A 24366-nucleotide genomic window follows, 5' to 3' on the forward strand; every position below is an offset into this window, starting at 1 on the left:
ATTAGGGTCGTGGCCTCCACAGGCATATTGTGGATGGCCGGAATGGATATCGAAAATATTAGCTCTAGCACTGTGGGCACGTAGAATGTCCTTGGGTGAAAATTCCATAACCTTTTTGGTACCAGGAGATGCTCCAACGTCTAGACTGAGTGGATACACGAGCGCCCGAGTGCTGAATGCCAGTAGACTGCGTCTCCCACTGTGTCGTGGTCGGTTGGAAGGGGGTGTGGCCTTATCTGTCCGAGTGAGGGGGTTGTAAGCTAGGCTGAGTTTGACCAGCTCGTAAATGAGTCTGTTATCAACGAGCTGAGTAGGTATTGGCAGAATACTGGTCAGGCGGATAGTGTGGTCTTTTTCACTCGCTGGGCTGTGCTGCTAGGGAGGCAGCAGTCAGTGTGGAGTGTACTAGACCCCGGTGATATTTCAGAGAGGAACTGTACTGATATATGTATTAGATGAGGACTGACATGCTTGTATTGCATCTCGCATATGACATTTGGCTACGTAGGCCTCGCATCGCATGGCCTTGGTATGACCGATAACATTCATGCATTGCATCGCATAGCCTTGGTACGACTGATAGTATTCATGGACTTACCAGCATATTTTCGCATTACTCTAATACTGCATACTTAGCACTTGCCCTGCGCACACACTTACACCACCGTCTAAGCTTTTGTAAGCTTATGCATGACTATTACGTGCAGGTGACGTTGGATTGCAACAGCGCTGAGGCAGGAGTGCGCATCAGATTATTTTAGAGCCTTTTGATCACTTTGTATTTCCATTTCTGCATTGTACTTAAAGTTTTTGATATAGTGGATATATGGTGATGTTGTTTTGTGACTTGGTTATGCTTGTGATTATGCTCCAAAAAAAATCATACTGAAAATCCTCCTTATAGGATCTCAGGATCGGAATTTGGCATATGACTGCCGAGAGCCGAGAATGGGACACTACGAAGGCTGTCGGCGCCAGATTCGGTGATCGGAAATTTTGTGAGCCCGTTTTTCAAGTTTGGGACGTGACAATAAACCAAGTCCCTTAAGTAACTAGAGGATGAGTTTTTTTCAAGTGGAGGGGTCTAATGTAGAACATGTTATAGATACATTCCTAGCATGGCTAGATCAAAAGAAAGTGGACCGTAAATTAATCATAACTTTTATCTGGGTATCGTTACGACACACCAGACCGAGTATCATGAACCGAAGCTGCACGAGAACTGGAGGATGAGTTCTTTTGAAGTGGAGGGGACTGTTGTAGAGGGGGTCGCAGACACTTTCATGTCCAAGATGGATCAGAGAAGGTCCGATCAGAGGCAGAAGTCATCAAGACCGTTCGAACCTTAAAACAGACATATCTCGCAAATCAAAATGAGTTACTCGATGTACCATATATGATTTTGGGGTAAGAGGAGCTACTTTAGCCAACTAACTTGGCAATGTCAGGCTGCCCATGCCGAATTTGCGAGATTCCATCATATCGAGGGCTGAATTCCATGTTTAATTCCGTTTTTACTATTTATAGTAAGTTTTAGTTTGATTATAACTCTTCATCCATTAGGCTTTAGGAGTTGTATCCAACATGAAAAGTGCTTAGAATAATTAGGAGAATAACGTGGTTAAGCCACATAGGACACTTACTATAAAAATAAATTTACTATTTATAGTAAGTTACGAATTTTAGGGAGTTTTAGTTATAGTTTGCCTCTGATTTCTCTCTCATTGCTTAATATCCCTATTTAAAGGTTTGTGAACTCGTTTATTTTATTCATCAATCATTCAAGAAGTTTCTTTCATATATCTTAAAATTATTTCTATTTCTTTTCCTCTTGATTCAAGAAGTCTCTGTGAGAGGTCCAGAGAATCTTCGTGGATTCAGAGTAGTTATCCTTGAGGAAGACGGTGATCGACCTCATCACATTCATCCCTGCATCAATAGGCTTCCAACTTTTGGTGGGCATAAGTATGACCCGCATCTGGTAACGTTCTACCAGGATCGACATTTCTTCTAGGAAAGGCCCTAAGGATCGACCATGTATTTTGCGAATGCAATGAATGATGTATAAATTTATCATTTTCATATTTGTTCATATATACTTGTTTGAATGAAATGTAAGTATGAGATTTCAAATTATATTTCATGAATTTAAATATGAGAATATAAATTAACATGCAACAGAATTTCATACATATCATTATTAGTCAAAATAATACTTTAAACTGGTTATTCATCAGTCAAACCACACATATAAATATATGAACACATCAACAAATCTCATTTTAATTTATATAAACATGAGACACGTTGGGTTACTCACTTAAATCTAATAGTGTGAAATCCACAAGGTAATCAGGCTGGTTTGAATTCAAAAATCATATTAATTATATTCACAATATTGTTATTCATCTGGTTATATTACACAGTGGGGCCCACCTTTTATTAACATCTTCAGTGGCCAAACCCGAAATGACCAAATAATTGAAATTTTCATATATAATATATTCATTAAATTCAATTATCAAAATTTAGATTTTTTTTAAAAAAAATTCTGTTAAGACATTTATCGATTAATGCCATCGAATCAAGAAAATACACCTTAAGGCACACAGATCATTAGACGAAATTTAACACCTTGATCTATTGATCAAAGATCAATCGACGGTACTTAGATTAACTCGATTAAAATAGAAAATTTGAGGATTTTCTTTGGTTATGAGTCTTGGGTCCATTTAACCAATTTAAACAGATCTACACTCGTCATTGCTCACTCATTGGTCAAACACCATATAAGACCAATTGATTTGCTAATTTGAACCATTTATATGCTTATTTACACATAGATTCTGAAATTGAATGGCAAATAATTATTTGGGGTGGCCCACTAGATGATTAGATCATCTAAATTCTTGAGGTCTTAGCATACTTTGCCTCTACACATTAGATGAATGGTGTGGATCTGACCACACATATACCAATGGCCTATATCTTCCTTCTACGCAATAATCATATAGCCAATCTGGCCCGTTCATTGCGTTGTCCAAATAATTAAATCCTCAATTTATCAAAATTGATAATAACTAATCTATCTTACAAATTTAAATTTATCATCATTCATATAAAGCAATTCATTGTGCCGAAACTAGACTATTTGCACAACAAAATGATCATCTCCATTCAAGTGTATATAACGGCCAGAGGACTAATGCAAACCGTTCATCGCACCCATTAGGCCACATATTACATTCGAACTATAAAAATTATAAAAGTACCAACCTGAAATTGATTTCCCACCAACATTCTCTGTCTCCCTCATTTAGGAGGTTGAGAGATACGGGGAGAATTAAAGAGATAAAAGGAAAAAGTATCAGGGATAGATATAAGATAGAAAATTAGGATTAGATTTGGATTAGAGAAAGATGAGATATTCTCAAATTCATTTTTTTTTTTCTCAGGCATTACAACCCATCATGATATATTTGTTTGATCCATGTCATCCATCCATTTTACAAGCTCATTTTAAGGCATGGGCCCAAAATTGAGAAGGATCCAAAGTACAAGTGGACCACACTACTTGAAATAGGGGGAATTAAATGCCCATCGTTTATAGCTTCTCGAGGGCACAAAAGTTTTGGATAAAGGTGATATTTGTATTTGCCCTTTATCCATGTCTGTTTGACTTTTTGATCGGTTTGGATTACAGCTACATATCATTGTGTCCTTAAGAAGTTTTGAACTGTCAACGGTGGACATCACTATCCACCACGTTTCTTGTGGTGTGGTCGATGTTATAACTACCTTATTTTTTAGTTCATGACTCAAAATGAGCTAGCAAGATGAATGGATGACGTGGTTCATGCACATACATCATGATGGGACCCACACATTGTTGTTGCTTAATCTCCCTTCATTTTTAAAAGGGCAATTTAAAAAAGTGAGGCTTAAATACAAGGTTAATTCTTCTTCTATCAGTCAGTTGTAAAAGTCATGATTACATATTTACCCCTATTTAATAAAGAAAAAAAAATGAAATTGACAATTATAAAGTAGGCTTGAATTTTACCACATATGTCAATGAATTTAGAATATTTTGAAATTGGCAATTATCAAGGGTTGGATTGAATTTTACTCAGTGAATTTTACCCAGTGGCAAAGCTGAGTGGAATCAATGAGGCCATGACAAAATGAGATTTGATTGGGCCATGTGCCATTTGTTAGAAATGGGGCCCTCTTGTGATTTTTTTTTTTCCCATGCGAGTATGCCGTTGGCATTCTCTCTTTTCCCTATGGGTAGCCTACACCTTCAACTTGTTAAGAAAAATGGATTTAAATTTTTAAAAAAAAAATTGTTTTCCTTATCATATGGTTTTGGGTTTTTCCTTTTGTTGGGTTTAATCTCATATTGAAATTGAGATGAAATTTTTACGCATTTATATTATAATCATCCACTTATTGTTTGTATTGAGAATCAAGAGTATGCCTTGGGTGCAACTTCATACACGCACCGGCACGGACCACGGTCATGATCGTAGCGATGCTTTGTGTAGTGTGTCCTTGATTGGACAGTTTTTTTTTTCTCTACATGGGTAATGTCGTGATCATGCACATATGGACAGAAAATTGCCTAGAGTGCAACCTCACATACGCGTGGGCGTGGGCCACAGTCATGATCATAGCGAGGCATTGTGTAGTGTGTCTTTGATTGGATAGTTTTTTTTTTCTCTACATGGGTGATGCCGTGATCAGGCACATATGGATAGAAAACTATCATCGACCAATATTTAATGTGCCGACATGCATTTATTACACCACCCGCATGCGCTTAGAGCCCAACAATCATCTCTTAATTCTTTATAAAAGCAACTTGTTTTCTCATAGAAACCACTTCGAAAAAATTCTCTCTCTCTCTCTCTCTCTCTCTCTCTCTCTCTCTCTCATTTTCCTCTGGATTCTCTCTGCAATATTTATTTGAGCAAATTAATACGAGCAGCCTTGGATTCGTGTGGTTGAGATTGTGAGTATACCTGATCAAATCCATTGATATTAGATAAGAGTTATTATATTTCAGAATCCAATGTATCATAAATTTTCTTTGTGGGATAAATTTATCTTTAAGATAGCTAGCGAATGTATACCTCAACTCTCAAAATTATTCTTTTATTATTTCTGATTTTGATTTTTGATTTTTCTACGGTATTTTAAAACCAACAAAATTCCTAGTAAGATAGAATGTTGGGAGTTGATTGGCTCATGGATAAATTTATCTTTAAGACATCAATGTATACCTCACCTCTTTCTTACAGCTAATTTGATCTCAAACCTAAGACCTCCATATTAAAACAAGCCTTGCCAACCAAATAGTCATGGGCTTGAGCTAGAGGTGTACACAAACCAGGCTACCTTGGTTAGCTCGCTCGACTCGACTCAAAAAAGCTTGATTTGACTCAATTCGAAGCTGAGTTCGAGCCGAGTTGAGATGATTTTTTTAGCTCGAAAATGAGTTCGAGCTGGCCCCAGCTCGACTCGACTCGGATCAAACCCAGCTCGAATCGAACTCAAACCGAACTAATTCGATGACTCAGTTACTTTGATATTGATGTTGCTCACCAAGTGTTTGATGAAATGACTCAACGAAGTGTGGCTAGTGGCAAGGAAGGTATTTATATGAAACAAATATCCTTTTTTACTTGATTTTTATGTTGCTTAGAAGGTGTTTGATAAAATACCTGAAAAGCCTTTGTTGTTGCTTTACATACAGTGGGATTTTGAAGGTATAGTCCAGGTGTTTGTGGAAATGCTGCACAGGTGAACTCGGCTCGATATTGGCTCGAACTCGGCTCGAGCTGGCCCGAGCTGCTGACTGAACAGAGCTGAGCTGGCCAGTCAGGCTCTAGGACTGAGCCGAGCGTCGAACTAAGGCCAGCTCGACTCAGTTCGACTCGATGTACACCCCTAGATTGAGCTTATATCCAACGTATCTTGACTTTCCATTTTCCTAGTTTTATCACAATTTTAAGACTTTTAAATCATCAAGGTATTAAATTTTACAATAGGACCTTTCCCACGTATCTAATTTTTTAGTTTTGAATAGAATTTTTATAAAAGCTATTTTAAGGGAAGATCAACACATGCATCATGTTACATGTTGCATTTGGCCACCACGAGATTTTGCTGAGTATAGTGCGACCATGGCATGTGTTCCTTTTTGTCAGTGTCACACATTTTCATTTTTGGTTCGTCCTAACATTATTCTACAAATATCATCTAGAAGGCAAAGCCCAATGTGCATCCAATGATGGACATGTGAACAGAGGAATCATTAGGCCTGCATCATCACAGGATGGGTGTAATGTCCTACATCACCCCCTAATTCTTATAGGTAGGGCCCACGGTTAGTTAATCTGGATGGTTGATTTGATGGGCCCCATGATGGATCTAGCCCTGAAAATCTGAAGGAACATAATCCTTTGATCTGGTACATTGAAAATGGGCAACGGTCCTCATTCAATAGAAAGGGCCTAAAAGTTATATGGCTAGGATCTTCTGAGATGGGATGGTTCCCTACCCCATCCATGATGGGTACAACGGATCAACGGTCTGAATTAACGATCGATGCCACACACTATATGGAGTATGGACCTACGTAGGATATATACCTTTGAGAATGTTGTGAGACTAGCGAGGAAAGTGAGTTGTACCGTAATCCTCTCTCTCTCTCTCTCTCTCTCTCTCTCTCACACACACACTCTCGGTGCATCAAAGAGGGTGGGCCCCACAGCAAGCACGCCAAAACGAGCCAGTGACGTTCCTCGTAGGGAGATGTGCTTATGTCATGCACCTCGAATAAACGCGTCAGTTACCACCAACTAGTGTGAGGAATGGCAGGATCATACTCGAGTCCTCAGTTCTGAAAAGTAGGGCCCACGTTTATGTAATCCATGTAATTGGTCTGTCGTGCCTCATTGTGGGTGAACAACGATCCAAAAGTCTCATTGATGAGACAAACACTAACCTTCCATGTTATGATCCAGAATGGACGGTTAAGAAGACAAATACAACAACGCTCCACATGCAACATTGGTATCTAGGGTGGAGATTTTTTTCTGCATAATCCATCGACGTAGGACAACGTCCGAATGGTGGGGCTAACCAGAACATGGCCCCACCTGTCACGACTGAAAACCAAAGTGGAGTGGGAAACTGCAGTAGAAGGTGAGAAACGTGCGTGTCAATCGCTTGTTGGAGAAACCATACACACAAACACACACCTTTACCTTTAATGGCTAAAGGTGAGGAGGGGCCTCGTGCTAGTGAGTGAAATCAATCCACCAGCAGAGGCTACGAAGATCATGTACTTCAGGAGGTGGGCCCCACCATGGATAGTTCATGGACGGTCCTCTTTTTCTATAAAGTCTATCTTAATCATTCAAAAGATGGACTTGAATGTAAACTGTTGACTATTCAATGACTTGATCTGTCCATAAATCGAATGGATAAGATCTCGTGTGTCAACTCCTACTTTTCACATTGCCTATCGATGGTGGTACCCTCTTCTTGACTATCCGACATCGACTAAGGCCTACCAAAATTTCGGGTTGGGCCAGTCAGGTTCCGGTTGAACCCCTTGAAACGTCCTCCCGACTACAGGAACTTCCTGTAGTCCGAACCTATGTGGGGACCACAGAGATTCCCATGATAAATCCACTCCGTCCATTAGTTTCTCAACCTTACAACAGGACAGGACACTAAAAATCAGGTAGATTAAATACTCATGTAAGCCACACGTCAGGAAACTGTGAGATTGGAAATTTCAACCGTTGTAAACTTTCTGTAGCCCACAATGATGCATATACGCCATCTAAACCGTTCATAATGTTATTGACATTGGGATAATATGTAGGCACAAATATCGTCCTGATTCAAAACTTCCGTGGGCCCCACAAACTTTCCAATGGTAGGCGTTCATCCACGCCGTTTCCTGTCGTGTGGCATACAAGAGTTTTGGATCTTCTTGATATTTGGATTCCCGTCCTATTGTGAGGTGGAGAAACTAACGGATTGAGTGGATTTCTCACGGGAATATTTGTGGGCCCCACATAGCTTCCCTATCAATAGAACTTCATCTGGCCGGGGCACAGTCAATCCGCGTCCCCTTGAAAAGGCGGGTAATTTTATGCTATCTATCACTAACCTTTTTTTATTTAACGATGGTAAAATTTATTTTACCAAAATACATCTCTATTCATATGGACAAACTCATAAAGATAAAAATACATTTACTTTTTTTAACTGCTTTACTCTAAAAGCTCGGAGCATTTTTGTTCAAGACCTTTCCGTAATCTAAAAGTTTACTCTCATAATAAAAATTTTCAGCCGTTGAAAAAAATTTTAAAAAAAAAAAAGCATAAAAGGAAAGTGCCTACAGTGCTAATTTTTTCAAAGACTAGCTCGCAAAGGCGGAGACGAGGAACAGATATAAAAGACTCGTCCGATTCGGATCGACTCGTTCAGTCCCGAGTCAGGCTAACCCTTGGTATCAAACCGGTTCTGGTTCTAGTGGATCCGAGTCGCATCAGACTCGCCCGAGTCTTAAAACCATAACTATAAGAAGATGTAAATTTTAGAAATTTCTTTATTATGACGTCATGTGATGCGTCTAACTCACATGACATGAATCTTGGATTAAGATTAAAAGTCCAATACAAGGGCAGAAGGTGACGGTTTGACACGAAGGCACTACGTACACGTTGCATACAAGCTACTCAAATTAGACCGTCCAAATTTTAAATCTAAGTTAGATTGATCAAAAACTGAATTTTATGATTAGTTGATTTATCTAGCTATCGGATTTGTGGACATTTAATGGACGGTTGAAATGAAAACAAGCCAGCGATGCATGATTCATCGAATATGTGTCCACAAATCAGAGGTTAGGATTGTTCCACCAATCTGATTTTGGGATGATAATCTGTCTGCACTGGATTTGTAATTTGAGTTAGTGTTGACAGGTGTTCAGCTTTCGGAGTGCCTTGTATCAATCATGACACTCCGCCAGAGTATCAAATAAGAGAAATGATCCCGTGGGATTTACGTATTTAAAACCTTTCCATGCGCCTGCTTGCATTTGTATTTAAAATGTTCGTACTGGTGGGATGATCCAATCATTAATAGAAGATAGGTCTACTCACGGATGTTTAGAACCAGCGGATTGCTGTGGATTTTGCATTGAAGTGGAAGGAAAGTAGCCTGAACCTAATGGACGGTCCAGATTGGTGATATGGATGCCAATACTCGTAATACGGCTGGTATGCATGGGAAGTTTTCGATACACTTGAATCCACCAGATCATATCTAATAATTCCCCTGGCTTCAGGGAGCTTAGCTACTGGAGCCTACGTAAGCACACATTCTGAATGACACACGTGCGCGAGATCCCAGCATTTCATCGCTGGACACATTTCAGATCCTAAAAATAAGAGTCAAGTGGGCCATTGCGTACGAATAAACGGACAGCTCTTGCACAAGGAAGCGGATTGGGTGGTGACCCCAACACCACCGATATACCTGGTGACCGGACTCTGTGGAGCCCACCGTGATGTATGTGTTTTATCCATGCCGTCCATCCGTTTTTCTAGTTCATTTTAGGACATGATCCCAATTTTGAAACATATCCAAATATCAAGTGGACCACACCACAGGAAACAGTGGGGATTGAACTCCTACCAATGAAAATTTCTTGAGGCGCAGAAATTTGGATCAAGCTGGTATTTCTGTTTTCTCTTCATCCAGGTCTCTGTGACGTTATGAAGAGGTTGGATGGCAAATAAACATCACGGTGGACCCTAAGAAGGTTTGAGGGTGGACGTAATTATCCCCACTGTTTCCGATGATGTGGTCCACTTGACCTTTGGATATGCTTCAATTTTGGGCTCTTGCCGTTAAACGAGCTGGAAAAGGGGATGGATGGCGTGGATAAAACACATACATCACGGTGGGCTGCACAGGTGGTGTTGGGGTCACCACCCAATCCGCTACACCCGTGCACTCCGGATCTTCTCAAGAATACGGCCGGCCTTTTAGGCCAGAGGATGCCTGTGCATGAGAGAGAGAGAGAGAGAGAGAGAGAGAGAGAGAGCCTGCCTGATATTGGGGACACAGCCCACGTAGGCCCATTTGGAGGCATGTATGGGGACTGGGCCACACATGCTTGTGGGCTTAGCAAGTTGCTTCAGAGGCCATTTTAGTTCCTGATGTATTATTATTATAGAGAGCTAGGGCGAAAGGTGGCACACTACCATTTCGTTCGTCCATAAAAGGTTGGGTATTACAATATCGTTTCTACATGTGAGGCCCACAATTCAACGATCAAATCCACAGATACGACAGGCCTCGCCATGTGTGGTCTTGCACCAAAGACCCACACATTAGATTATCGTACCGTACAATATTTGGCCTTTTTTCTTCGTTGAATGTGATACGCTACTTTCACCTTTCTAACCTAACAGGACACTAGTTGAAGGTTAGGATTCACAGCCAATGCTATCTACAGTTTTGATCACCAAGAGGGTCCCACCAGCCGCAAACCTTGGGCCCAAGCATGGTCTAATACCCCACATTGACCAGAATAGCCTCCTAGATGAAGAATCTAAATTGCTCTGTGATCCAGTGCCCCCAAAAAGTCCCTGATGGACCGATCCTAGATCCTAACCTCCGATCAATGGCCTTCAAATAGACCAAGAAAGAACACCTTAGATACCCTCCCTCCCTTCCTCCCTCTTTCTACTTTTTTTCTTTTTTGAAGATTTTATCTAGTATATGACTATTTAACATATATATAATAATATTTATTAATTTAATTATTAAAGTACCAAAATGAGTCAAGAATACAAGTCCAACTGACCAAGCTAGACATTGAGTCAAGTTTTCAATGTTTTTGAACTATGGTTTCAGTCCAAAACAAACGAGTCACGACATCAATTGAGAGAGTAGGGGTGAGTCATATCGGTTACGGTCCCAAGCAAGCCATACTCTGAAAAACGGCTACTTAAACCCATGGTTCCAAATGATAGTCTTGAAATGATGGGTCTATGATTCCCAATCCTATGTCTTCACTTTGCAATATAAACATGATGTGGTACTCGTCTACTTTCCTCATGGACCCCACCTTGATTGATTTGGATCCTCCCCATATCGTGCCCCAAGTTCATTTCCATGGCTCAAAAATTAATTTGATAGGTGGATCACAGATATGAAAATCCAATCAATGGATCATTGTGCCATTTTTTTACCATCCATTTTCAGGCTCTTGATCAGATGGTTAGGTTTTCTAATCAGTGGTTATTGGGCTATGGGCATTTCAAGGTAGGGCAACTAAGCGAATGGTCCACATCATTTAATTAGGGTCTCTGTGCAAGGTAGGCTGGGTGCTACATCAATACAGGATCTTTCCTATTACGGGCCATCCCCCCCCCCCCCCCAAAAAAATAATAATAATAAAAAATAATAATGTCTTCCATCAATCATCCCAGTCGTTGCTCTTTGAAAATAGAGAACACAACATTCATAAGCTAATGTGTATGCATTTCGCTAAGAAAGCAAAGATAGACTTGGTTCTGAGTTTATATATGCTGGCAATTCCAGCAGCACAACTCTCAACAACAATTCCTTGTCACAAGAGAACAAAATACAAGAACCATTTTCTTATTTGTCAAAGTGAATTAAACGACTCATGGAAAAATGACCAACTTACCGCAATCACTCGTTGTTGATCAGATCCTCAGCGGTAGCAATGCTTCCATCTGTTAATAGAAAAGAAAAGAAAAGAAAAAACCCCAAGGGAATGGACCGTGAAATTCTTCTCAACAAACAACAAAATGGAAGCCTAGACTAGACTGCGTTTGGATGCAAAAGTCTGGCAAAAGGCCAGGTTGGCCGGTTACATTCAGGTCCCAATTTGCATTGTCACATTTCAGCCCCCTGGGTTGGATGCATCCAGTGTTTGGCAAATTTTCTCTTGAGCCTGGCCCAACCCCATTTGTGGCCTGAATGGGCAGGCCTGTCCTGGACTTCACAGGACTGGTTAATGAATAAAATAGCCCAGGCCTGATTTGTAGGCCCATTCAAATTGCCACCGCACAAGTGAATTGAATTGCAAATGTTCCATTTAATAAAGAGGAAAGTGGCCCTCAAATTGCAGTCGTGATCCTTTTGGGTCTAACTTGAAAGAAACATCATTGCAATTAAGAGCTTGGATCCTCAATATGAATGCTAAGGAAGAGATCAATTTGGTTACTTCCATCTTTTTAGTCTAATAACTTCAATTCCACTCGGTAGTTCATCCAAACACGCCCTAAAGGTATCTTGGTGAGGCTCATTGCAGAAGCAAGCAACAGTGAGACCTGAAATCGCAGACGTACCTTCACCATCTGCAGGAGCATAAGCTGATCTCCTAGAACGGACTTGCTGGTGCGGCGTGGGCTAAATGCAAGACCAAAGAAATAAGTGAAATCAAACTACAACTCAACATTTTCAAGGTTATCTTCATCCACGAACAGGCATATGCATTCTTCAGGCACAATAAGTGCAACGCCCATGAAAAAAAAATTGAATTTGAGAGAGAGATTTCACATATCATCTCCACCTCTTATCTAAACCTAATTATTATCTCCTATCTCATTTCTTATCTTATCTCCCATCTTAGCACCATCTCTAATCCTTCTGACTTTTTTTTAAGGAGGGTGAGTTCTACTTCAACTCAGATATTAACCAAAATGCACCTTATGACAACTGAGAAAGAGAGGTGATTTTGAAGAGCTTAGATCCGGTAGGTTTATTGTCATTCTTTCATTATATTTTACGCATTTAATATAATTTGACTCGATCTATGCAATGAACGGTGTGGATTGGTCACACGTTCATTACATTAATATGTGGGTAGATACGATGTAAAGTTAATGGAAATCTAAAATTTCATGCGAAGTTTCTTGTCGCAAAGATTGATTGGTGTACATCAAGTCGAACCAGATTAAATTTGTATAGATTATACGATCCCTAAGGCCAAAATATACAAGGGCCCTAACTTCCATATCAATCTGACCGTCGGCTGAGCCACACTAGTTAGATTTGAAAGTGTTCAATAAAGAAAGTTCATATTTTTGCGCAACCATTCATATCACTTGGTGTAGAAGGTCGAGATGAGCTATCGGTATATGTGTAGTTAGATCCACACCATTCATCTAATGTGTAGAGGCAAAATATGCCAAGACCTCAAGAATCTGAAAATTCCAATCATACTGTAGGCCACCCTGATCAATCATTTGTCATTCAATTTCAGAATCTAGATGTAAATAAGCATATGAATGGTTCATATTGGTAAAGTAGGTCACCCTGATCAATCATTTGTCATTCAATTTCAGAATCTAAATGTAAATAAGCATATAAATGGTTCATATTAGTAAATTCATGGGCCTTCTCTGGTGTTTGACCAAGGAGTGGGCAATGATGGGTGTAGATCTGTATAAATTGGTTAAATTCCGTCCAACAATCAGCATACCTTAAAATGTATTTTCTCGATTAGACGGCATCAATCGATAGTTATCTAAATAGAATTTTCAAAATTTTGAATTTTAATAATTGAATCTAATGAACATATTATTTCAATTATTTGGTCATTTAGGATTTGACCACCTAGGATGATAATCAAAGGCCGACTCCACTGTGTAATATAACCGGGTGAATAATAATGTTGTAAATATAATTGATAGGATTTTTGAATTCAAATTAATTTGATTATCTTGTGAATTCTTCAACAGTAGACACAGGTGAGTCATCCCATTGTGTCTCATATTCCTTGGAATTAAAATAAATTGTTTGTGATGGTTGTTTGATTGATTGATGTACTGATTGGAGTGTTTTGTCACGATGTTATTGATTTAACTACTGTGAATGTATGTTACGGTAACTCATGTGCTAATTCGTGTCAAATTGCATGAATTATGATAATTGTATGTTAAATTCACATACGAATGTTCTGATCAAGACAAGTAACTATAACAGTAATGAAAATGATGCATTTATATATCATCATCATACAAATACATTGTATTATCAATCTTGGGGGCCCTCCCTGGAAGAAATGTTAATCCTGGTAAAGCGTTTCCAGATGCGGGCTATGCCCAAGTTTACCCAACAGGTGGATGCGAGTTGACGATCTCCAACCCAAGCAGATGGGGCGATCATCCCATCTGATACATTCATACACAATTTACATCCATATCATTGTACATACTCTGTTTCTATTATATCTTAATTTCAATAAGCATGAACCATGCTGGGTTTTCTCACTAAGCCTCGCTAGCTTACATTTTTATTGATGGAAAAACCGTGCAGATAAGCAATTAGTTGATGAGTTGGTGCATGAATAAGAAGTTATGGTTGAACTAGTGCACGACCCACGTGAGACATGACCGTATCTATCAGAAGAGGAACTGACCATATTTGGACCATTCCTAATTATTTAATTAGAATTTTAATTGTTAGGATAGTATGATTCATATATAATGAACGATGGTATTAATTTTAAGATTTTAAGCATTTGATTGGTTTGATTTAATTGAATTGTTCTAGGTCTGTAACAAATACTCATTGGTAAGTTGTATTGACTAATGAATGGTGCCTAATTTATGCTGATTGAATGTTTATGGATGTTGAGAATGGACGGATGTTGATGCTTAAATCATTTTGTGTGAATGATTGTGTATGGACCTAATTTGAATGTAAAATGAATATTAATTTTGCCTTTGAATAATCGTATAATGGAATGACTTAAGTACACAATGTACGAGTTACGACTAAAAACTCGGATATGAGAGTGCAGACTCTGTACTTAAATTACGAGGCATGACAGTGAGACCTATGTTTTTTCACTTGTTATATGCATAGAAATACAAGGATGCCCTTTTCGTTTGCAAAAAAGGGGCTACTGACACAACTAATACAAAATATACATGGTACTATTGACACAAGATAACTATAAGCAAATACTAATGTAAATGTAGATGGTGTATTTGTTAGTGTTGCGTGCCCTGAAAAGTCAATCTTAACCATTCATAAACCAATGATGATCTTAATCGTTGATCATGATAGCCTTGGGTCCTGTGTAGACATGTTATTAATGCCATGATTAATATGTGGGCTTTCTCTAAATTGCACATGTATTCATAGGTTAAAAGAGGGGTTCCTCTTTTGTCCTTGGATACTTTGAGATTGGAGACAACGGCCGCAGGGCAAGAGAGAGTTGTGAGCCATGGATCTCATACCTAGAACGACCATGACCATTTAGTAGGTGGTCCTGTGTGAGGGACTGATGATGAGTCAGGATGGAAGATCTCCGCCATTGGGCTCAACGAGTTGGTGCCTTTCGACCTTACCTCACATAGGAGTGTGAGGGTTCATGGATATGAGATCTTGTTATTAGACCATTTGGACATTTGCATTAAAGGATCTTCAAATCTCTGCATTAAGAGACCCATCATATCCAATCCAGATGGACTTCTATAAGTGTTGGCTTTGACTAATCCTTAAACATGAAGACATATGGGGAGTTCAAGTTCTTAATGTAATATGCTTTGGCCCTCCTTCCAAGGTTATGTGGGTGTAGTTGGGTGTGTGCATTAGGACATGGTTGAGGTAAATACAATCCAACAAGGGATCCACTGTATGTAGGAACACTCTTATTATGGCTTAGATCTTAGTAATCGGACCATCCATCAAGTTGTTTTTAACTAGGCCTGACAATTCAATGGTTTTAAATGTTTTTATAAGTTTTCAATTGTTAATCTTTTGTTTTAACTGTTAAAAAGGTTTTAATCGCACTTGATGGTGATCCGATGGTTAAGATATTGTGGTGAATTGCATGGGTGTTGGATCAAGGGTGGATGGCTATGGTCAATGGAAGGATTTGGTCTATTTGGGTGCATGGGTAAGTGGAATCATGGACTTTTTTCTTTTTTTTTTGTTAGCTTGTTAGTACACCCACTGTCAGTTCACACTTCACTGTTAGCCACCCCCACTAGGGAATCGATACCAAGGAAATCATGGACTTGATATAGTAGAGCATACAAAAATCTATAGGGATAAGGCATACCATAACTGATGCATCTCATGAAACCCTAACTCCTTATATATAGATCATATCCTAGAGGAGTACAAATAGAGCCCTAGACATCCTAACAGCTCTCATGCGCACGCCCCTGGCCCATTTGGAAAGACACCTCCTGGTTTAAGATTAGCATTGACAGTTTATTTAGTTTCTAGGCAGTATCGATCAGAGGTAATCCTAGCAGTAGGATTTTGTTTTAGAAACTTGATAAAATCTAAACGGGATCCATAAATTAGTTTTATTAAAATTTGAAAATTTTGAAAATTTTAATTCTGCTGCATTTTGAAAATTCACCAACAGTATTGTCGTAAGAAAAACGAAAGAAAAGGTGCCAAGAATTAGGTACTAGAAAAACAGAACTATTCATGAAAACTGAAAACTTGAAATCACACAGAATTTAAGCAAACGAACCAACTTAAATACCTCAGCATTTAAGCAAAAAATGGCATCAATACCTGCAATTTCGGGCGAAGTGCCTCTAGTGGTCCTTTGGGCTTCTGACCCTGCTGTTATATGTTCAAACACATTAGGAAGGGAAGCTACTCAATGTCATGGTTAGCCTTGAATGTATATAGCCACACGGAACCCAGTACATGACAACAATACCTTTCCGAGTGCCCAATCAGCAGAATCAAAGAAAGCACGTTCATGGTCCTGGGGTGAAAGATGAACAAAATATTTATTATTAAGAACCCACCATTAAACTAGAACACAGTAGCATCACTCTCATAAGGCCTGCAGTTAAAATGCATGATGTGATCCCAACATTGATATGAAACTACCAATAAGAAGAATGAATATTTACCTTAGATATGAGTGGCGTTTTCTTGGGTAACAGTCCTCCGTACTTTTTCTTGATTATTGCCTCCTACACAAAACAGGTTAAATGCTGAAAATAGCATGGGTCTCTTTGATTTAAATAACACGAATTTCATAGCAATGTGTGTAAACCATCGCAACACTGTCAAATACCTCCTCTTGGGCAGAGGGCATGGAATTTTCATTGCTTTTGTCTGCATGTTCTGGATCCGCTTCAGGGGAGTCTCTGTCAAGCTGTTGTATATGCGCATTCTCTGCATGTTCTTGCTCTTTGGGATCATCTATCTCCATGCCCGACATATCGTGCTTGGGTACCCTACAACACAGCAGTTACAGATAGCAAAAGTGTTGGCTTTTCGTTCACATTCCAATTAAACTATTCCATAATCCAAGGAGAGGAATGTTAATGCGCACTTCTCATGGAATGCATATGAAATCCAGGCCACTCACACAATGAACCACCATATATGGGACGTGTCCTAAAATCAGGCTGATTGGACAATCCTGGCAGCTTGATTTGAATAGAGAAAAACAAAAATGAGGTCATCTTTTCTTCTTCTTCTTTTCCCCTCAAACTGAGTGCTTGGGATCATCCAACTGGCCTGATTTGGGCAGCACATGTATGGTATCACCCCCAGGACGAGTGGTTTAATCATAACATACGTCTGCCACATATCATCTTGCAAATAAACAAAATTGAAAAGAAAAGGGTTCATTTGCCAATGAAAAAGAAGAAAGGTCCCTTACAAAGATCAACCTAATTGAGGTTCTTCTCATGCATATGAAAGATTCCCAAGACCATGTCATCCTCCTCCAAGGGAGTGTTGATGTCTTGTGTATTTTCTTTTCTTTCATGGGGAAGGCAGGCAAAAATTCTTAAGTGGAACCAAGGTTCAGAAACTTGAAACTAGGCTCAGGTTTGATAAGACTCTGAATTGGAATCAATTAGAAATTCACTCAAATTACGTGAGTTTTGAGTTTAGAAAAGCTGATGCCTAATCTGATTTCTCAACTTCTACATGCTCTCGAGTACTCAGTTAAGTCATTAGAAATACTCCAGACAGACTCATTCAAATTTCTCAAATCCTCAACAGAGTTTTGGAGTGACCCGTTAAATCACGCCAAGTCAAGTTGGCGTGTTTTTCGAGTGAGCTTTTTTATATTGATTTGATCCTGATCAGTTGGTCATAATTCTCAAAACTTAAATACCTTATGTAGTGAAAAAGATTAAGTAAATTGAGAACCAGCTAAAACTACTCTGAAATGATAGGAACTACAGATCATAACTGAATTGCCTAATACCTACTACTTCTCATGCTAATCACTTGATAGTAAACATAAACCCATCATTAGCTGGAGCAAGAAAGCAACCTTAAGAACAATTCATATTTACTAACCATTGGAAAAGGTTAAATTCATTGGAATACAAACTCCAACAATGAAATTAAGCATCATCAAAAGAAGCTTTATATATAACAACCACATACATTGACAGAAAAAAAGATCGTCTGGTCCCACTGTGCACAAAGAGTTGGTGCGTCTATATGGATGTATCTCCTGCCATCCATGAATGGTGGGTAGAAATCTTAACATGTATTTCGAAATGGGCTTCGAAGTTTCAAACTTTCAATTGCTTGCTAGATTACTGATAACTGTCATTAAACGGTGGGAGATTGTGCACACAGACTCTCCCAAGTACACTAGGCATATTGAAATAATGCACTATATTTGTTAAAGAATGAGGTAGAGAAATCTATTGTAAATGAAAGAAGCCAGACTAAATTCTTAAATTACAAATATTGTGTGTGTGTGTGTGTGTGTGTGTGTGTGTGTGTGTGTGTGTGTGAACCAAACATGTCTTTAGGGGTCCTCTAAAAGGGCTAAGAGATAAAGCAAAGCTGCAAAATAAGTAACTAAATAGACAGATTATCATTGGCAGCAAAAAATTTCGGACTTGTGAAATTTATTAATAAATCACCATGGGGCATGAAAATGCTGTTTAAAGACCAAATTAATAGAGAAACAATGGTGCAAATTAAAGAAGTCACAGATGAAAAAAAAATATATATATATATATATACACACACACACACACACACACATCAAAAGAGAAAGAACAGTTGTTTAATTACTGAAATAGAGTATGAGAGAGAGGGGGGGGCGGCGAGAAAGAGTAACTACACGCAGGTGCAGGCTACACTTAGAGAGAGAGAAGGGCATCAAAATGGTTTCAATGGTGGGCAACCATCCTAAATTCTTCCAGTGTTGTGGCCCACTCAAATTTTACATCTTCCTTGTTTTTGTGCCGACGTCCAAACATGAGGTGGCACAATAGATGGAGTGAACGTCACACAGTGATCATGGTTGCCTCACACAGCCTTTGTTACATGGGCTTCCTAATCCTACCATGGGTGCATACTGCATGCAAAGAGGAGGAAACAATGGGATTAGGCTTCTTGCATAAAAGAAATTAAATGATAAAAATACCCTTGGTTAAAGGGCCACCCACATCCCATTTTCCAAAAGTTCATGTCCCTCCAATGACTAATTGCAGGGGTAAAATTCACCAAATGCTGCTATTGGTATACATAGTAGAGATACTTTTATATCACTAAAACAAAACCAAGCATCAGTCCTATAATTACATAAACATCCATCATAGGGCCTAAAAAATGTTAGGATCTTACTCAAGAGCCAACAGAAGAATCATAAGTTCTTGAATGTGTAGGTCAGTCAGGTATTGTTGCATCTCCTAGCAGTTAAATACTCAAAACCTGAATTGGACATTACGAGAGCTTGAGTCTCAACCAACTCAAATTTTTGTTGAGTGCTCAATTGGACATTACGAGAGCTTAAGTCTCAACCAACTGAAATACTTTTTTTATTGGTAACAAAAATTTTATAAAGAAAAGGGAAACAGAAAACACCACAACAGGAGGGACCACTTCCAGCAATACAACTTAGAACATAATTCGTAAAAACCTGAAGCTGCACCTCACATAAATCCAAAAATAACAGCACACTAAGAAAAAAACAGTAGCCCGTTATCTTGCTAAGGCAAATCTTGTAACCCAAATGCACAACTTATTTCTAGAAGCACCACCTTTAGCCAATGCATTTGCCTCTTCAGTTGCACTGAGCAACAAGGAGAAGGAGATTGGAAGCCTGGAAGAACCTGAACATCATCAATAAAATCACCCACCCTCCAAGGGAATACCCCAGTGCTGGCCCAGTTAATGGTATTGTAAGGGTCCCCCTCAACGATCGCCACAAATAATCTAAGGCGATCATGGTTTTGATAGCCTGACTACTTGCCACAGCTGCATACTTGATGCAGTACATGGAAAATTAAATATGATATGCAAGATTTCAGGCTTAGATCCTACCAATTCAGAAACAATCACACAAATTCCACGTCCCACATGAAAATCCAAGCATTCAATTAAAAAGGGGAATCTATGAGGGTCCAGCTAAGACTATACCAATAAAAATTATAAACCAAACGATGTCAAAGGGAAATAAAATCAACTACTCATGCATAAAAATCAGTCCCTAATCCAAGGGATTCCTAATTTCAATTCAAGGAACCTAAGGTGATAAAAGGGGCAAATCAATTAGGGATCATGTAATCTAGGATTAGGATTCATGAAAACGGCTATGAGAGGATAAAAATGATAAAAACCTGAGCCAAAAGATGATCCCGCATGTGGACAACAACAATGGCCAAACGCGTGTGATCTCGGCCCCATGTGTGTGGGGCCCACTATTCGAAAAAGGCCACCTTGGCCCTATTCGGCCAATGATGCAAAATCTCAGATCGATCCGATGTACGATTTGTGCGTGGTGCTCCGCCGTAGTTTCATAGAAACCTGCTATAATAAAGAAATCTAATGCAACAAAAGGACAAATTCAAACGGATGGTGGGGGAAGATGGAAAAAGATGATGGAAGATGGGGGTGAATTGGAATCGATGTGGCTTAAACTCATACTTGAAAAAGAAGGACTTCGCACACTTTTGAATTCTTTGACTCACGAAAGAGAGCTAAAAATAAAGCGTAAATTTTTTATTAACTTCAATGAATAAAAATAACTACAAGTGCCTATTTATAGGGAGAATCCTATACCCAAAAACGGCTAAATAATAAATTAGAACATGCAATTGAAGTAAACTGAAATAAAAACCAAATAAGAAAATCTAAAAAAGCGTCACGATGTCTATATAATAACAATAAGCCCAACTTGAAGAAATCTTAACCCAAATCCAAGTGTTTCACGAACACCAATCCCATGGATTTGCCTTTCTTGACTGAAACAGGGCCACTTTGGAAACCAAAACCTTGACTTCTAAAAAACCCTCCCTGCTCAAAGGAATTCCCAGCGCCCAATGGTGGGGTCCTCTTTCTACGTACGTACGTGCATAGGGGGGGCGGCATGAGTGCGCGTGTGCACGTGATGTCCCCATCAATACTTCTCCTACCAGCTACCTGTAAACACTTTCCAGAATACATTACAGAAGCTGTTTGGATGCCTATTTAATTCTTCAAGAAAAGCTTGCGGATACCAGCTACTTATAAACAGTTTACAGCATAAAGCATAAAGCCAAACAGCACATCCCTCTCTCTGCTTGCAACTACTAACTACCTATAAACATTTTACAGCTTAAAACCAAACAAGATAGACTATACATTACACTTTTTTTTTTAACACACGCACACATACCCCCACTCACTCACACAGTAGTGGAATTTCACCACCTATGGGTACTCAAACCCTTGACCAGTCCACCACCTATTCATTGCACTTGAAATAGGTGTAAAGTGTGTAAAGTGATTACATCCTAAAATTTTTACAGGCATCCAAATGACCCCTAATTAAATTGTTTGAATACTCTATCAACTTTTTCGAGCTACCCTTCTAACACAGCCCAAATCTAGATCGAGTTCAGTCAACTCGATGAGCTTTTGAAGCACTCAAACTAGCCTAATTACATCTTGCAATGAAAAGCTAAATGAATAAATAAATAAATAGATATGAAAACGGCTTTAGAAGGTAAAGCCAAATAATCATCATCATCATAAGAAATTAAAAGGTAACTTTTAATAGTCCTAGCATAGCTTGCAAAAAGTGGAGATGCTCACATCCCACTTTTGATGCATGCACCCCTTTTTCTACCGTTGGTGCTAAAGTAGTGCCTTTTTTGGGTCTAATCTATTGCCAAAAGTAATAAAATAGATGTGCCTGCATCAAAATCAGGGGGTGTAAATACCGTCTCCCCCCCCCAAAAAAAAATGCAGAAACTAATTCTGAAATAGCCGAAATTTTCATCATCTGCCCCAACAACATTTATTTGGATCTTCTTGCTGGGCCCACAAGCAAATCAAAGGTCCAAAAAAGAAACCCAAAAATCTTCTTACATAGAAACACATGTACATGCATACAAACATACAATCACCTTAAAATTCATAACAAAACCCCAAAATATATATTGTTGGATGATCCTTCTGGAGCTGAAAGACAAATCCAAGGCTCAAACAAGAAACCAAAAATAATCATAATAATAATGAAAAGGAATAAAGCATAAACATAAAGCACGAATCCAGACAAATCAACCTACAAACAGAAAACCCAAATGGAAATTTCTGAGGAAAAAAAAAAAAGACAAAACACTCACCTTAAATGAAGGAAAACCAATTCGACCGACGAAATGTTATGATTATGGTTTTGCTTATGAAGTCTTCAAGTTGAAGTTGGAGGTGGTTGGGACTATTATAAGAGAGAATCAGATGCCCATCGCAACATGTATGCATATGCATCTCAGCATCTTCCCGAGAGTGGGCCATCCTATCATACACGGGCCCACCACAATCAATCATCCACAAGTGTTTGCATGAGAGAGTGTGTGTGTATAATCCTCAGGCCTGTTTTGACTTTGGACTTATATTATACGTGTCTCCCCTCTTTGAAGGGTTATAAAGGTGGGGCCCATGTTTGGATGGTCCAGATCGTCGGTCTGTGGGGTCCAACCGTGGATAGACTCTGCCCCAAAATCTCCCACAGATATGAGGATTCACTTGACCAATATTAAGGCCTTCATTCAATTGAATGTGAACCGGTGCTGTATTTCTATTCTCAACTGTCCATCTGTAGGCCACCAAATGAAAGGTTAGGATTCTCTTTTAGAGAAGATTTATAAGATGTAGTCCATCCACGGTATAAACCAACGGACAAATGCTCTGGATTATCGAACCATGGTTCTCACATGTCAAAATTTAAAAAGCGTGTGTACTGTGAAATGGTGCGGACCACGTATTGTATAATTCCTCGTGACTTCCATTCAGACCATTCCATTTCATTTATCTAGAAGGGATTTTGGCCAGATCCACTACAAAGCATGTGGTAGGTTAAGGCCTGCCGAGAGTTTGTGGGGCCCACCGTGATCTTTGCATAACATCCAATCCGTCCATAACGTGAGGCCCTTCATTTTTAGCTTGGATTCCATGAATCATGCAAACCATGTAGGCCATAAACGGTTCTGATGGGGAATCACACCATTAAAACTTTTCAGATTGTGGGAATGACCTTATAAACAGTCTGGATGGCATATAAACATAAGGTGAAGCATATAAACAGCGACGTGAAGCCAGCAAGGTTTCAACTCCCCAATTTTCTCTCTCGTGTGGATCACCTGATTTTTGGATCCACCTCCTTTTTTGTTGCATGTCCTAAAATGATCTCGAAAACTTGACCACCCAGCTGCAAGAAGTCCATATCCCTCACCAACCACATGTACGATTAATATCAATTGCTGGCAACTTCTTTTAACCGTTCATTATTTTGGTGCAGGGGTGGCCCACCTGATGAGCGGACAAACCATCCATCTCTGCCCATCTGGTCGATCTCTTGACTTATAAATCCTGTTTGTGCGAATATTCTCTTTGGATCATGGTATCATACACACGGAACATGGATTACTTGGTACAACGAAAACATTTGAACGTGGTCTGGTGCTTAAAAATGTACCATAACATACACCGTATATGTAGTGGCACATGCAGAATATGACGTACATGTGGCACATGTAATTCACACATGTGACAAATGTAACACCTCAAGAGAACTTGAATGAAGCACATTTGTAATGTGCCACTTAAAAATGGATCATGGCAAATTTGCTCACACATACCATGTCAAATATACATATTTTAAATATATTAAAATTTACGTGACATCTAAAAGATTTGGATAATTTATTTTTTATTTTATTTTTCTATATATAAAAGTAGTAAACAAACTATGGACAATAAACCTAATGTTGCTATCAAAAGGATTTAAGAATGTAGTGCACAAAAACAGCTACAATGTCCAGAAGCACCCAATTTGATACAAGT

The 24366-nt window shown here is 39.0% G+C and overlaps 1 protein-coding gene across 3 annotated transcripts; it reads right to left on the reverse strand.

The window, feature by feature from the left end:
- Positions 1-11510: 11510 nt before the first annotated feature.
- Positions 11511-22808, reverse strand: LOC131236555 (uncharacterized). Of its 3 annotated transcripts, none has more exons than XM_058233818.1 (7): positions 22650-22808; positions 17132-17294; positions 16965-17027; positions 16766-16813; positions 16615-16662; positions 12417-12477; positions 11511-11798 (listed from the first exon to the last, which is right to left on the reverse strand). In XM_058233818.1, the coding sequence occupies exons 2-7, from the start codon at positions 17276-17278 to the stop codon at positions 11755-11757; spliced, it is 411 nt and encodes a 136-aa protein (XP_058089801.1). In that variant the 5' UTR covers positions 17279-17294; positions 22650-22808; the 3' UTR covers positions 11511-11754. The 3 variants fall into 3 exon arrangements, with proteins under 3 accessions (XP_058089801.1, XP_058089799.1, XP_058089800.1); XM_058233816.1 differs by having other exon boundaries at positions 16615-16665; XM_058233817.1 differs by lacking the exon at positions 22650-22808 and adding an exon at positions 22431-22491 and having other exon boundaries at positions 16615-16665.
- Between the last annotated feature and the right edge of the window lie 1558 nt (positions 22809-24366).

This window comes from Magnolia sinica, chromosome 2 (assembly GCF_029962835.1).
Source record: "Magnolia sinica isolate HGM2019 chromosome 2, MsV1, whole genome shotgun sequence".
NCBI lineage: Eukaryota > Viridiplantae > Streptophyta > Magnoliopsida > Magnoliales > Magnoliaceae > Magnolia > Magnolia sinica.

Coding starts and splice junctions, on each gene's coding strand:
- LOC131236555 (XM_058233816.1), bottom strand. CDS start 17,278: ATGTCGGGCATGGAGATAGATGATCCCAAAGAGCAAGAACATGCAGAG. Junction 16,666..16,765: donor CTGATTGGGCACTCGGAAAG/GTATTGTTGTCA, acceptor AACATATAACAG/CAGGGTCAGAAGCCCAAAGG. Junction 12,478..16,614: donor CACTTCGCCCGAAATTGCAG/GTATTGATGCCA, acceptor TCTTGCATTTAG/CCCACGCCGCACCAGCAAGT.